The sequence below is a fragment of the Hyla sarda genome, chromosome 1 (assembly GCF_029499605.1).
Source record: "Hyla sarda isolate aHylSar1 chromosome 1, aHylSar1.hap1, whole genome shotgun sequence".
Taxonomy (NCBI): domain Eukaryota; kingdom Metazoa; phylum Chordata; class Amphibia; order Anura; family Hylidae; genus Hyla; species Hyla sarda.
Genome location: NC_079189.1, coordinates 130,275,876 through 130,291,706, shown reverse-complemented (window position 1 = coordinate 130,291,706; position 15,831 = coordinate 130,275,876). Strand labels below are relative to the sequence as shown.

The following is a 15,831-nucleotide window of genomic DNA, read 5'->3' as shown; positions in this document are numbered from 1 at the left end:
TTGCTATGGGCAACTGGTCAACTTTTCCTCTGGACAGGTTTTGATAAATCTCCCCCATAGTGTTGCCTCCACCCCCCAGTCAGTGGTGTATGCACTCAGTCTGAGGAGAATATTTCCTATAATGTTCATCTGCTTGTTTTGTAACTCCTGGGGACAATAGTTACGTCACCACCTGCGCCAGGGCAGAGGTCAGGCTCCGATCCTGGACCCTCACACTGTGTCCAATTCTTTAAACTGAGATTGTAGCGCAAATGATCAGCAGTTGCGGCAGTAGGTACTGGAATAGGTATTGTGCAAATGTCTGGTAGGTCTGGATTCCGGCATTGGCGCATCCTTAACAGATACATTAGATCACTGCTATCGGTGATCCTAGCAGGAACATGCTTTCCTGCCTTGCCTTCCACAGGGAATCAATGTGAGCCCTATGTACATTGTATTAAAAGGGAACTCTCCTGGAAAACATTTTCTTTCAAATCAACTGGTGCCAGAAAGTTAAACAGATTTGTAAATTATGAAAATGAGAAGAGTTGGGAGGCTCACACCACTAAATGTATTTATATACCAAGGTAGCCTGTGTTGCACGTACCCTTCTTGCCAAGAAAGGGTTAATAAATATAATGTAAAAACAGCCCTTGAGGTATTTAAAAAAATAACCAGTTATTCATATGATGAATATTTATTGATATATTAGCGATTAAAATGGTGTTCTGACAGGGCCCATGCCAGAAACACACATAATAACATATAACCTATTAAAATGATGTATATTATAAAAGATTGTATGACCACATATACAAAAAATGATAAAAATGACCACCTATGGATAGATACATTTTATCATTTTTTGTATATGTGGTCATACAATCTTTGAGTATAATATACATCATTTTAATAAGTTATATGTTATGTGTGTTTCTGGCATGGGCCCTGTCAGAACTATATCTATTAATAAATATTCATCATATGTTTAACTGGTCATATGTCATCTTTCCAGTACTTATCAGCTGCTGTATGTTCCACAGGAAGTTTGCTATGGGGATTTGCTCCTACTCTGGACAGTTCCTGACATGGACAGAGGTGCCAGCAGAGAGCACTCTGTGGTCAGACAGAAAGGAAATTCAAAAAGAAAAGAACTTCCTCTGTTTTACAATCTTTTTATTGGGTTTTTCAAAACATAAACGTAGCAGACATTTATAACATAGAGTTAAACAGTCATGACATCTCTTACATGGGGGGTTCCGTCGCATAATATAATATACATGCATATTGCAAGGATATTATTGCAAGATTACGCGTATGCGACAATCAACCCTTCAATAGTAAGTTATGTAGAACAACAAGGAACTATTGAGTCCAAGGTAGGACTAGAGTAACGATGGAAATATAGTAATCAAAACAAGTAAAGATAAAATAAAGGACTTGTGTGCAACTAGCACTGTTACTTTAGGTTTAATCACTCTGTAGATCTCATTCTCGTGGGTACGCCCGAGTAGTCGACTTCATCTTCTCCCTATAGGGATGTGTGGCTTTCCTCATCTACACTGTTTGTTGTTTAATTGTAGCTATCTGTTGAACAGCATTTCACTGTGTCATGGAGGTTTGTAGAGAGTTAACCATGTTTCCCAAGATGAGGCAAACTCTTCCCTTTTGCCTCTCTGACCCGCTAAAACCAGTTCATGGGTGTAGTGGATTAATAAAGTATTTATTAGTTCTCTAATGTGAGGAGAATCTTTGGATTTCCATTTGGATGCTAATATGGTTCTATACGTTAGGCATATGTGGGTTACCGGAGTTTAAATTATTTTTGGAAGATCTTCTTCTATCCCCAGCAATAGCAGTAATAATTCATCTTTAATGTGAAAGCCTTGGGGGGCTAATCTTGATATCCTATTTTTAACTTCTGTAATAAATTGGAAAATAATAGGGCATGTGAGGAAGATGTGTTTTAAGGATCCCTGGCCACCGCAATCTCTCCAACACATAGGGGATAAATGGGGAAATATTAATGATAATTTTTTTTGGGCGTGAAATACCACCTATTAACCATTTTGCAATGGTGTTCCCACAAATTGGTACACACTGTTGCCTTTTAAGCTGCTGTAAAGGAGCTCAACCATTTAGTTTCAGAGAAAAGAACTTCCTCTGGAACATACAGCAGCTGATAAGTACTGGAATTTTTAAATTGAAGTACCGTATTTATCGGGGTATACCACGCACCGGCCTATAACACGCACCCTCATTTTACCAAGGATATTTGGGTAAAAAAAGTTTTTCACCCAAATATCCTTTGTAAAATGAGGGTGCGTGTGTGTGCATGCGTATACCCCGATACACTGTTTCTGACCATGCAGAAGCCCCCAGGAAAGACAGGGGGAGAGAGGCCGTCGCTGCCCGCTTCTCTCCCCCTGCCTTTCCTGGGGTCTAGAGCCCTGCTGCTGCCGCTTCTCTCCCGCTGGCTATCTGCGCCGCTGCTCATTCTCTCCCCCTGACTATCGATGCCGGCGCCGATAGCCAGAGGGAGAGAAGCGGCGCCGGCAATGGGGCAGCGGCACCGATAGCCAGCAACGACGCATGGGACGCACACCGGAGGCCTGAAGCAGCACGGACCCGACCCCGGCAACAGGTAATTATACAACCGGAGATGGGGGACGCAACAGCAATGGGGCAGCGGCACCGATAGTCAGGGGGACAGAACGGGCAGCGGCACCGATAGCCAGGGGGAGAGAAGGGCCAGCGGCACCGATTGCCCCTGCCTGTCCTGGGGTCTAGAGCCCTGCTGCCGGCCCTTGTCTCCCCCTGGCTATTGGTGCCGCTGCCCGTTCTCTCCCCCTGGCTATCGGTGCCGCTGCCCCATTGCCGGCGCCGATAGCCAGGGGGAGAGAAGCGGCGCCGGCAATGGGGCAGCGGCGCCGACAGACAGGAGGAGAGAACGGGCAGCGGCACCGATAGCCAGGGGGAGAGAAGGGCCGGCAGAAGGGCTCTAGACCCCAGGACAGGCAGGGGCAGAGAAGCCGGCAGCGGTGGCTGTCTCTGCACCTGCAAAGCCGCTGCAGTTCATTGATTTAAAGCGCCTGCTTTAAATCATTGAACTGCAGCGGCTTATCGGCGTATAACACGCAGACTTTAGGCTAAAAATTTTAGCCTAAAAAGTGCGTGTTATAAGCCGATAAATACGGTAACTTACAAATCTAGAAAAATTATTTATACCACACCTCAAGAACATCACCCTGCTGGATACACAATGGAAATTGATTGGAAACAGCCGATTTGAAAAAGTGCTAGCAATATAATATTGATAAATGCCGATAATCCGGAATATACTGCTAATCTGGAAAATTGGATGTGGAATGAAAAATCAGGTAAAAATTCAGTCTCTAGGTTAGTCTATAGAAGAATGGATATACGTTTTCTCACCGTCACAGCTGGTCCCGTACTGCGATGGGCCGAAGATGGTATATTCTGCGAGTGCTGTGATGTTATCAATGGTGTGCGGGCAGTATGATCCTCCCGAGGAGGATCATACTGCCATCATGACTTGCTGATCCTGCTGATGACCTGGGGACCAAATCATTTACCTTGGGGGATTGGGACCCAGTCCAAAATAATGAGAACACAGCTATCCAAGTCTTTCTTTGCATTATTCTTTCTCATGGACATCGTGTTTTTTCTAGATTTGTGTTCTTTGTAACTATACAGCTGATAAGAAATTGCTTGCATTGGAACTATATCTCTTAGTGTAAATGAGTGTATTTTGAGCATAAAAATGCTGATGACTGTTCTAGAAAAGGGGACATTGTGAGAACAAGCCGTGACTTCTTGCTGAAAGGCACAAAATCTCAAAACTTTTATAAATCCCTAAACTTTATGCACTGGAAAGACTTTCTTAAGTAACATGTACTTGTCAAGCAGTTCCCATTTTGAAAAGCAATTTAATTCTTTGTGAATTGCTATAATTCTGGATGACCGTACCATTCCAACACTTAACTACTGAAGCCTTGTCACTTATGTGTGGTGCTAGATCTATAGAAAAACCCTATTGATATGCTATAATAAAATAATGTTGTTTATACAGAACTGGACTTGATTGTGTCCACAACTCACATCATGGCTCAGAGAGGGTAAAACAAAACTCTGTTTCTCGCTGTTGTCATTCAAGTTGAATTGAATTGTATTTGTCCGTAAACTTTTCCGTTAGCTACCCTTTTATGTACATTGCTTTTAGTTTTTTTTTTTGTATGCTTCCTTTTGTGTGCCATCAATTTAGTTGACTTTCAACAAAAAACGTTTAATAAACCTGCCAGTTGTAGGCAAAGTAGGGCCATTTACGAGTGAAGGTGACTCAGTATAGCCCTGTTGCGTCTATCCATTAATCTGCTTGCCTGCATGCTAAGCAAGGTTATGCTATTGTGGTGGCAGAGATGTGTATGAAATGTTTTCTACTTACTGCTATATTAGAATAAAGGTGACAAAGGCTAACAATTTTTAAGTGTTTTTTTTTCCCCCACTGTGTACAGTCATGGCCGTAAATGTTGGCACCCCTGAAATTTTTCAAGAAAATTAAGTATTTCTCACAGAAAAGGATTGTAGTAACACATTTTCCTATACACATGTTTATTCCCTTTGTGTGTATTGGAACTAAATTAAAAAAGGGAGGAAAAAAAGAAAATTGGACATAATGTCACACCAAACTCCAAAAATGGGCTGGACAAAATTATTGGCACCCTTAGCTTAATATTTGGTTGCACACCCTTTTGGAAAAAATTACTGAAATCAGTCGCTTCCTATAACCATCAATAAGCTTCTTACACCTCTCAGCCGGAATGTTGGACCACTACTCCATTGCAAACTGCTCCAGGTCTCTCTTATTGGAAGGGTGCCTTTTCCCAACAACAATTTTAAGATCTCTCTACAGGTGATCAATGGTATTTAGATCTGGCCACTCATTGCTGGCCACTTCAGAACTATCCAGCGCTTTGTTGCCATCCATTTCTGGGTACTTTTTGACATATGTTTGGGGTCATTGTCCTGCTGGAAGACCCAAGATCTCGGATGCGACCCAAAATCCGTTGGTAATCCTCAGATTTCATGATGCCTTGCACATATTGAAGGCACCCAGTGCTAGAGGCAGCAAAATAACCCCAAAACATCATCATTGAACATCTACCATATTTCACTGTAGATACTGTTTTATTTTCTTTTTGTTTTTCGTAAACAGTAGAATGATGTGCTTTGCCAAATAGCTCTATCTTGGTCTCATTGTCTACAAGATGTTTTCCCAGAAGGATTTTGGCTTACTCAAGTTCATATTAGCAAAATGTAGTCTTGCTTTTTTTATGTCTCTGTGTCAGGAGTGGGGTCCTCCTGGGTCTCCTGCCATAGCGTTTCATTTTGTTTAAATGTCAACGGATAGTTCTCAGCCTGCAGGACAGCTTGAATATCTTTGGAACTTGTTTGGGGCTGCTTATCCACCATCCGGACTATCCTGCTTTGACACCTTTCATCAATTTTTTTCTCTTCCGACCACGCCCAGGGAGATAAGCTACAGTGCTATGGGTTGCAAACTTCTTGATGATGTTGTGTACTCTGGACAAAGGCAAATCTAGATTTCTGGAGATAGACTTGTAACCTTGAGATTGTTGATATTTTTCAAAAATTTTGGTTTTCAAGTCCTCAGACAGTTCTCTTCTCCTCTTTCTGTTGTCCATGCTTAGTGGGGCACACACAGACACACAATGCAAAGACTAAGTGAACTTCTCTCCTTTTTATCTGCTTTCAGGTGTGATTTTTATATTGCCCACACCTGTTACTTGCCCCAGGTGAGTTTAAAGGAGCATCACATGTTTAAACAATCTTATTTTTCCGCAATTTTTGAAAGGGTGCCAATAATTCTGTCCAGACCATTTTGGAGTTTGGTGTGACATTATGTCCAATTTGCTTTTTTTCCTTCCTTTTTTGGTTTAGTTCCAATACACACAAAGGGAATAAAAGTGTATAGCAAAACATGTGTTACTGCAATCCTTTTTTTGTGAGAAATACTTAATTTTCTTGAAAAATTTAAACATTTATGGCCATGACTGTATTTCTACTATATACAAACAAACAAAAAATGATTCTCTTGGTATGAAACTTGAGATTGAAGGACCACAAATCCTTTGCTTAGCACTATTCTATTTTATTTCCTGTTGGTTTTTCTCAACTACATTCTGTGGTCATTACTATTATTATTGTTGTTGTTAGAATTTGTGTATAGCACTGTAAACTTGCAGAAAGCTCTACATGTGACATAGAGGAGAGGATTATAAATGTACACACCCAATGGTCTCTGTTGGATGTGTTTACTGTATCAGCTTGCTTGACTAATACAGAAGCTGCTTGCTTTACTAATACAGAATCTGCTTGCTTTACTAATACCGAAGCTGCTTGCTTTACTAATACCGAAGCTGCTTGCTTGACTAATACAGAAAGTTAAAGGTTCTACTTGTAGTTGGGTCACTGATTAGCCATAACATAAAAGCACCTGCCCAATATCGTGTGGGTCCCCCTCATGCCACTGCTGTGACTTGTCAATATCTGAAGTCCTTTTTATATTTGGCTTGTGGGTTTACCAAAGATGGGAATTTTTTTTATTTATTTTTATAGCAGTTCCCTTGGGGCTTATTCACATTCTTTTCTGTTCTGTTGACAGATTCTGTTAAAATGATGGGAGTGGAGCCGAGAAAAATTTACTGCCAGTCATTTTTTATTCTCTGCTCAAACCAGGCAGTCCCCATTCAAAGTCAGTGGGAGCCATTGGTGTCTGCTCAGCGCCATTGTTTGTCTCTGGAACAGACTCTGCATTGGAGCTCCTGAACAGAGCTCCAACACAGATGTAAACTTAGCCTTGGATGTTTGTGTGAGTTAAAGGGGTACTCCAGTGAAAACCTTTTTTCTTTTAAATCAACTGGTGGCAGAAAGTTATACATATTTGTAAATTACTTCTATTAAAAAATCTTAATCCTTCCAGTACTTATTAGCTGCTGAATGCTACAGAGGAAATTCCTTTCTTTTTGGAACACTGATGACATCACAAACACAGTGCTCTCTACTGACATCTCTGTCCATTTTAGCAACCATGCATAACAGATGTATGCTATGGGTAGTATGGTGGCTCAGTGGTTAGTACTGCTGCCTTGCAGTGCTGGGGACTTGGGTTCAAATCCCACTAAGGACAACAATAAATAAAGTGTTATTATTATTATTATAATAACGTCAGCAGAGAGAACTGTGGTCCTGATGTCATCAGAGAGCATTCCAAAAAGAAAAGAATTTCCTCTGTAGTATTCAGCAGCTAAAAAGTACAGGAAGGATTAAGATTTTTTTAATAGAAGTAATTTACAAATATGTTTAACTTTCTGCCACCAGTTGATTTAAAAGAAAAAAGGTTTTCGCCGGAGTACCCCTTTAAGATCTGAAGGATTTAGAGAACAGTCAAAACTCTTTGTCATGTACTGTGTTCTCATGCCTTTCTGCCATTGTCGGCATAATTTTTTTTCATTTGTTTATTTTTAAGCAATTTGTGCTACAGTCGCTCTTTTGTGGGTTTGAACTATAAGGGCAAGCCTTCACCCCTATGTACGTCATTAAGCTTTGGTCACCCTTGAATTTACTGTTAGTTTACCTGTTGTCCCATCCTTACACTATTTGTAGTCCCTACCTCTGACCCAGTCATCTAGCCATCACAGTTTGACCCTTAAAAGTCTTTTTTTTCCAATTTTTTACATATTTATTTTAAGCTGAACATAATATATCCTTTCTTGACTGTGCCGTAAGAAAATCAGTTTTATTTACTTCACTTCTTAGTGGTTTTTAAGTGGTATTCCGCCGCTAAGCAAATTATCCTAAGCAAATAAGATGTCTGATCTTCAACCCGGTACCGCAGAAGCAATGAACACGGAAGCTTGGTGCTTCTGTGTTCGTGACGTCATGCCACGCCCCTCCATTCGTGTCTACTGGAGGGGGTGTGTCAGCTAGTAGATAGCCGTCACGCCTCCTCCCATAGACATGAATGGGGGGGGGGGGTGACGGCTGTTGTCGGGGGTCCCAGTGACCTCACCTCTTCGTTCAGACATCTTATCCCCTGGGGATAAGGTGTCTAAGGGCGGAGTATCCCTTTAATATTAGTTATTAGGTCACTTTTGACTCTTCATTTTTTTTTTCTAAATCAGATCTTATACATAGGTCAAAAAATAGCTTTGTTATGACTGAAAAGCTCCAAACTCGTCATTGCGAACATATATATTTTGGTCATCTGGACTAATGGTTGGAGCCAGTTAGTCAATGTGCCTCTATGCAGCTCATCAGTACTTCATCATTCATCAGACGTCTTCTGCCGCTGTTAATGGCCTGATAAATGTCACTTTACATTAGTGTGCCTGTGGGAAGTCACTGCTTGCTGACTGTCACATTGCATCTATTATGTTTTATTCTTGTTATATAAGACTTAGCAGTGTAATGTCAGGGATATGATATAAAGTCATGCGTTCTAGAAATGGAACAAGAAATGCTCAGCATGTTTCCAATGATATATAACATTGATGCCATGAAATTGCTAGAATACAGAGAAACAATTCTCCACATAATTGACTGGCAGGACCAAATTAGGGCTGGGCGGTATACCGGTTCATACCGAATATGAATTTTAACCCATACCGCAATACCGGTTTGGCCCCTCCCCCTCGGGAATGAAGGGTACTACTCACATGTCACCCGCTTGCGCTGCCCTCCTCGTCCTGTTTGTTGCGGCCGCCGGCGCTGACACTCTATACCAGTGGTCTCCAACCTGCGGACCTCCAGATGTAGCAAAACTACAACTCCCAGCATGCCCGGACAGCCAACGGCTGTCCGGGCATGCTGGGAATTGTAGTTTTGCAACATGTGGAGGTCTGCAGGTTGGAGACCACTGCTCTATACTGTGCGGTATCCCTATGCCCGGGCTACAAAAAATAAACAAAATAAACTTAAACTCCCCTTCCGTTGGTCCGGTACCGGCCTCACTTGTTTCCTGGGGACGGGAACGTCGGAGAGCCATCAGCCTATCACCGGCCGCAACGATGTTCCGCCTCGGCCGGTGATAGGCTGAGACGACTGTCATGTAAGAAGCCAGCTTCTTACATGACAGTGGGCTGAGCCTATCACCGGCCGAGGCGGAACATCGCTGCGGCCAGTGATAGGCTGATGGCTCTCCGACGTTCCCGTCCCCAGCATAAGGCCGACGTAGGTGCGTTTAAGTTTATTTTGTTTACCTTTTGCAGCCCGGGCATAGGGATACAGCGTACAGTAGAGTGCCAGCACCGGCGGCCGCAACAAACAGGAGGGCAGCGCATGCAGGGGATATGTGAGTATTTACCCCGATGGGGATGTGGGCTGATAATTAATATGGGGGGGAGGCTAGGAAATACAGTTATATACTGTGGAACCGCCAAAAGTTTAAAAAATACCGTGATACACACATTTGGTCATACCGCCTAGCCCTAGACCAAATCACATGTAGAATAGTTATCATTTACTAAAGAAGAATCATAAGAATATAAAGTTAGCTTCCCCATACACAATGCGGCTAAGCATCAGTACCTACACTTGATTTACCGCTAAATGCTTCGTTTCACCTGTACGTGCAAAACCACAGCAATTGGCTTTGAACCAAGTGCAGGTACCGCGGCTCAACCATTGTGTACAGGACCTTAAATGTTTTTGATTTTTTTTTTCTGCTCTTCGATTCTTGTGGTCATAGAAACCTTGCGTTTTCCAACAGCTGGTCTGAAGTTTTCATGTAGTACAGATAAAGGGTATCCATTTAAGTCTATCAGAAGGTGTTGCCATGGAAATCTGTCTAAGTTCTAATTTTAGCAGCCAACAAGTAAGTTAAATCAAAGAAATGCGCATTTTCACACATGCATTGCACACACAAGCAAGTTTGCTGCCTGGAGGGTTCACTTCCAATTTAAAACCACAGGATCGCGGGACCCTTTTCTGCAAGACTGAAGAATTGAAATAATACACTTCATTAGGAATAAGAAATGCGGCTGTTTAGCCAAGGATCAAATGAGAACCCTTTACAGCTCTGTCCTCCTTCAAAAGAATATTTGATTAAATGTGCACAACCTCTGAGAACGTTTATAAAAGCAAAAAAAAAAAGCTAAATAATATACTGTAAGTAATATTTACAGTTGTAGACGCTTAGTCTACAGCCATCCAAGTACTTGGAGAATTGCTTATTGTTCTTATGGAAGCGGTCAAGAACATGACGAGAGTATTTTTAGGAAAATACAGTGGTCCCTCAACATATGATGGTAATCCGTTCCAAATGGACCATCGTTTGTTGAAACCATCGTATGTTGAGAGATCCGTACAATGTAAAGTATAGGACAGCCGTTGGCTGTCCAAGCATGCTGGGTTTTGCAACATGTGGAGGTCCGCAGGTTAAAGACCACTGGTATAGGAAGTTGTACTCATCTGTCCTCGCCGCTCTGGACCGTCATCGCTGCCCTGGATGTCGCCCTCCATCGCTGTCACTGCGTCCCTGGGGTGTCCGGCAAGGCCTCTGCTTCCCCGAAATCCTCGCTCTCTGTCGCCACCATCACGCCGCTACGCACGCCGCTCCTATTGGATGGCGGGACAGCGTACGCAGCGACGTGATGATGACGATGGAGGGGATCCCGAAGAGGATGCGCCGGAGCCCCGAGGACAGGTAAGTGATCGTCAGTGGACCACATGGGGCACCGTAAACTGCTATCCGGTGGCAGCTGAAGCAGTCTGTGCTGCCGGATAGCCGTTTATGCGATGGCCCCGACATACAAAATGGCTGTTGATGCTGCCTTCAACATGCGATGGCCTCCGAGAGGCCATCGTCTGTTGAAATGATTGTATGTCGGGGCCATCATAAGTCGGGGAGGTCACTGTATAACAAAATGTGGATTACCATTGCCATTTTTTTGTAGACAATTGTTTTCTTTACCCTTGTCAATCGCTGTGCTATTGTAATTGTTGGTGGATTTTACATTGCAGCCTAAAGTACCTCAGAATAAAGGTAAACAGGAAAAGAAGGTCATCCATCCTTACAGTAGAAAAGCTGCCCAGTTAGCTCGAGAAGGCCACAAGCAGGACAGAAGGGAGAAGTAAGTGATGGGTTTTAATGAAACAATTTCCTTTATTCTGTAATTATTTAACACACACTCCTTTTATCCTTAATCCATATGGTATATGCTATAATAAATAGTGGTGCATCAAAATGAAATTTTTGGACCGGAACCAAAAATTTAGGAAGTGCTTGCCTGAAAACAGAAAATAACCCAAAACAACAACTCCCAGCATGTTGTGCTATAGAGCAGTGATCTGCAACCTGTGACTCTGTAGCTAATACAGCAGTACAACTCCCAGCAGGCACTAACTAACAGCAATGCATTGCAAGGGGCATGTCCTCTACAGTACAGCATTTGGCTGTCAGGACATGCTGGAATTGTAGTTCTGCACCAACTGCAGAGCCACAGGTTTCAGATCACTGCTCTACAGCAGTACATGCAAAAAGTCTATTCAAGTGTTACTGCCACTTACACATGAATAAACTTTGTGCATGCACTGCTATAGAGCAGTGAACTGCAACCTATAATACAGCCCCTTTGTACAATATTGTCCTTTCTTTTAGATGCGTACAGCCCCCTTAAGCTCAGCTCCACCTACTCTATGTAATCATCATCATGGCAGGTCCTTCAGCCATCTTCTCAGAGCTCAGCCCCACCTACTCTGTCATCATCATGGCAGAGCAATAAATGGAGGAAAAAAAGCGGAGGTAGTGCCGGGTGCGGTGTAGGTCTTTAGCCGGTGTAGGTGAGTACCCAGGTGGGGGTAGCGTATTCCTTGCCGGTGATGGTAGCTTGGTATGCAGGCCAGCAGCGTGAGGATGGAGCCTAGAGGAGAGTCCGTAGAGTATTGCAGAGGTATAGGAGAAAAAAGCTGCGATGGCGCTCCCAAGGAAGTAACCCGAAGTCGTGGGTATTGGTGCAAAATAATAAATAATTTATTCTTACAGCATAAGAAAGCAAAGAAAATAATATAAAGCAAGACTCGTTTCGAGAGTCACAGCTCCATTTTTCAATTGCAGGGGGTTGCTGTACAGCAACCACCTGCAATTGAAAAAGGGAGCTGTGACTCCCGAAACGCATCTTGCTTTATATTATTTTCTTTGATTTCTTATGCTGTAAGAATAAATTATTTTGCACCAATACCCACGACTTCAGGTTACTTCCTTGGGAGCGCCATCGCAGCTTTTTTCTCCTATACCTCTGCAATTATCATGGCAGGTCCTTCAGCCACAACCTACTCTGTGTCATCATCACAGGTCCTTCAGTCACAGTCTCATCACAGCTCAGCACCACCTACTGTATGACATCATCGCAGGTCGTTCAGCTGCAATCTCATCACAGGATGAAATACTTCCGCCTTCCGATGAAATTCTGCTTCCGCCTCTGCCCTGGGTGAGTGCGTCTGTTCATCTGAACTCGCCTCCCGGGGCAAGCTATGCTCCCGCCGCAAGCCACTAAACAAGTAACCCCATTTTCAGCTGATACTTTTCAGCAGACAAAATTTTGGTGCATCCCTAAAGAAGTTTGTTCACTTTATGTTAGTTTTTACTCCTTACATGTCTAAATGTTGAACCTTAATGAATTATATGTTCTTTTCCTCAAGGGTGAAAAACGAAAAAGCCTTGAAGTTAAGCATTCTTCGTAAGTAATATAACGTATATTTTTGTCAAATCTACTGGTATAATCTATGCAGGCATACATTCAGGTTTCCCTATGATGTTAAAATAAAGGTGCCCATACACCTTAGATTAAAGTTGATGAATGTGGATGATTTCAAACAAAATGATCGCTGGTCGGGTGATATTTAACAATTAACAATTGTCTTAGCTAACCAATGACAGACTGTTATCGTCTGAAAAGACGTTGGCCATATTAAATATTTTCATGCGATAGTCGGATCAAAGATTGTTCGCAAACTATCTTTTGGAAACTAATGTTATCAGAAAGTTCACAGAATATTGCCAGAAAAATTGCTCCTTATTTGCCTAATGTCATTGATCGTGTATAACCATTTGTTTCACTTCCTGGGAGCTGGAGGCACTCTGGTTGGGGAAACACTGGTGTATGGCTGCCTTTAACTCTACATTAAAGGGGTTAACCACCATAAAGTTATTTTAGTACGTACCTGGCAGGCAGAAATGGGCATGCATAGGAAGGATCTGTGCTTGTCTTGGGGCTAAATGGCTATGTTGTGAGATTACCATAACACTGTGTCTAGCTTTTTGTGAACTGGTATTTCCTGTTTGAATTTCCTTCTTTGCCTACAAATCCCATAATTCCATTTTCCTCCCTCCCACACATCAGCCACCCCACCCATTGAAACATAAATGAGCTGCATCCATTCAAGAGACCTGTGGTTTTCAATCAGGGTGCCTACAGCTGTTGCATTAGTTGCAGATTGATCTCTCCCACCAAGCGATCACTCCACCCATTGAAGCAGACAGGCTCCCTGTCATCAGCTGACTAGTGAGTCAGGTCTCGGACGCATTGCAAGCTGGGGAAAATCTGGGATAACAACCATTTTGTATGCTGTTAAACATAAATATTGGGATGAAAATCACAAAAGAATTGTGAGAAAACCATCACATACAGGTACAGACACTATATTATGAACTACTCTAACTTTACAGCCCCTGTAGCATAGTCAAATAAAAAAAAAATCCTGGAATACCCCTTTAAGACCTTTTAGGTGGAGCCTTCATTGCATTGGAGTCATATAGATTCCCATTACAAAAGTAAGTTGGAGGATACAACATTACTGTACTAAAAAACTACTTGTCAATTGTTGTAATGTTACCTATTTACAATTGAAGGGGTTGTACTATTTCAATAAATAATGCAAGTAAAACGCACCAACCACATAGACAAAACAAAGTTATTACTGACCCTGGATATTCTCAAGCTGCTGGCCTGAAGTTTTCATGTAGCATAGGTAAAGGGCATCTATTAGCTCCTTAGCATTTCTGAAATACATATATATCAAATACATATACATGTGTGCACACTAGTATAAGTCCTGATGCACATGGCTGTATTATGGCTTTGTTTTTTAGGAGAGAATCTTCTTTCACATGATGTTGCGACAGAAATAGAACAAATATTTGTGCCATTTGGTAGATTTGTAAGATTGGTAAAAGGGTCATTATGAACTGTGCACTATTATGGAATAAGCTTCCTAAGTATTCTCTAAAAAACACATGCCATTTAAAGACCCTAAGGCTACTTACATGCAGTTCAGCTGTGTTGGAAAGCAGTTACTACTGGGGCAGCAATTACAGAATAGAAGGGAAGGACACCATTAAGACATATTATTGTCAGCCTTGCATCATCTTTAATATCATCCTATTAGCCGTACCTTGTATGCTCTCATTTGTGTTACTGTAGTGAGAAACCTAAACAATAGTGAATTTTTTTTATTTATTTTTTCTTTTTTTGTTTTTATAGGTGTGCACTTTAGTTGTAGGAACCTGTAGGAAACAGAGCATTGCCACCCAACATATAGAATTAGAAATTCTAATACAGTGGTCCCTCAAGTTACAATATTAATTGGTTGCAGGACGACCATTGTATGTTTAAAACAATGTATGTTGAGACCATAACTCTATGGAAACCTGATAATTGGTTCTGAAGCCACCAAAATGTCATCCAAAAATAGGAAAATGTGAGGATTAAAGAAAAATAAGTAGATAACTAATATACATAAAGCAAGTGCTTACATATAAAAGTAAGAAAAAGCTGCTGGGAGCTGTAAGCCACTGTTTATGTTGAGGAAAGGAGATTCTTCAGGGTCCTGGACAGTAGACACAATGTCCTTGAAAAGTAAAATGGAACCGCCCTTACCTGGTGTCCAAAGGAGCAGCTAACCATGGCATATGTTAAGAGTAGTACAGAACATGTAATACCTCCCTGTACTGTAGGGGGCGCTATCGGACATGAATTCAGTGCATGCTCTTCAGTTATACAGTTGTTTTACCAGTAAAATGCCCATTCTGATTGGTCAGTTCTTCCAACCATTGACACGTTTCACAGATCTGGACTGTCCTTAGCATTGTATGTTGAGTCTGGTTTCAAGTTACAAAGGTCCAGAAAAGACCATTGTATGTTGAAACTATTATATGTTGAGGCCATTGTAAGTTGAGGGATAACTGTATATCCTAAAACTTAATCTTTATTAAGAATAAAAACTAAATAATAATATACTACACAAAATAACAAAGTATGCTGATGCTGCCAAGATATACTAGGGGGTATACATGTGTGGTCACTATGGAGATGGGCAGTACATAAATAATAGGGATAGTGACACAATAATTGTCTAAGTCTAGGGGGGGCCTAGGTTGGCCCTACCTGGCTGTTATCCGCCTGCCTAACAAAGCAGGACTCCCACCCTAATAAGGGCGATCCCGCCCATGAACCTCCCCTCTGTCCCTATGCTCCAATGATTTTTATCTATAGGTCCTGACCTACCAACTACCATAGCATAAATGAATAGCAGAAAAACAAAAACTAATACAATATGTGTTACATCTGTCCATATGTGTGAGATAGCATCCGCCGAAATGGCAAAAGCACCACAGAGCAATTCCCTTTCAGTTTAGTATCAAATATAAAGTCAAATCAATCCAAATACCACCCCTTAACCAAATCCCCAAAAATGTTGCTGTGCCATGTGCACAATGGCACATCCCATCAGGGATATAGGGGGAGATTCATC

General features: G+C 41.9%; 1 protein-coding gene across 2 annotated transcripts in view; it reads left to right on the top strand.

The window, feature by feature from the left end:
* The window catches only part of TMA16 (translation machinery associated 16 homolog), a 107,520-nt gene that overhangs the window by 38,920 nt on the left and 52,769 nt on the right, over positions 1 to 15,831 (top strand). For both annotated transcript variants that reach the window (XM_056561362.1, XM_056561373.1), the window contains exons 2-3: positions 11,044 to 11,153; positions 12,721 to 12,758. In XM_056561362.1, the coding sequence (XP_056417337.1) occupies positions 11,044 to 11,153; positions 12,721 to 12,758 (148 nt within the window). The remainder of the gene's footprint in view (positions 1 to 11,043; positions 11,154 to 12,720; positions 12,759 to 15,831) is intronic.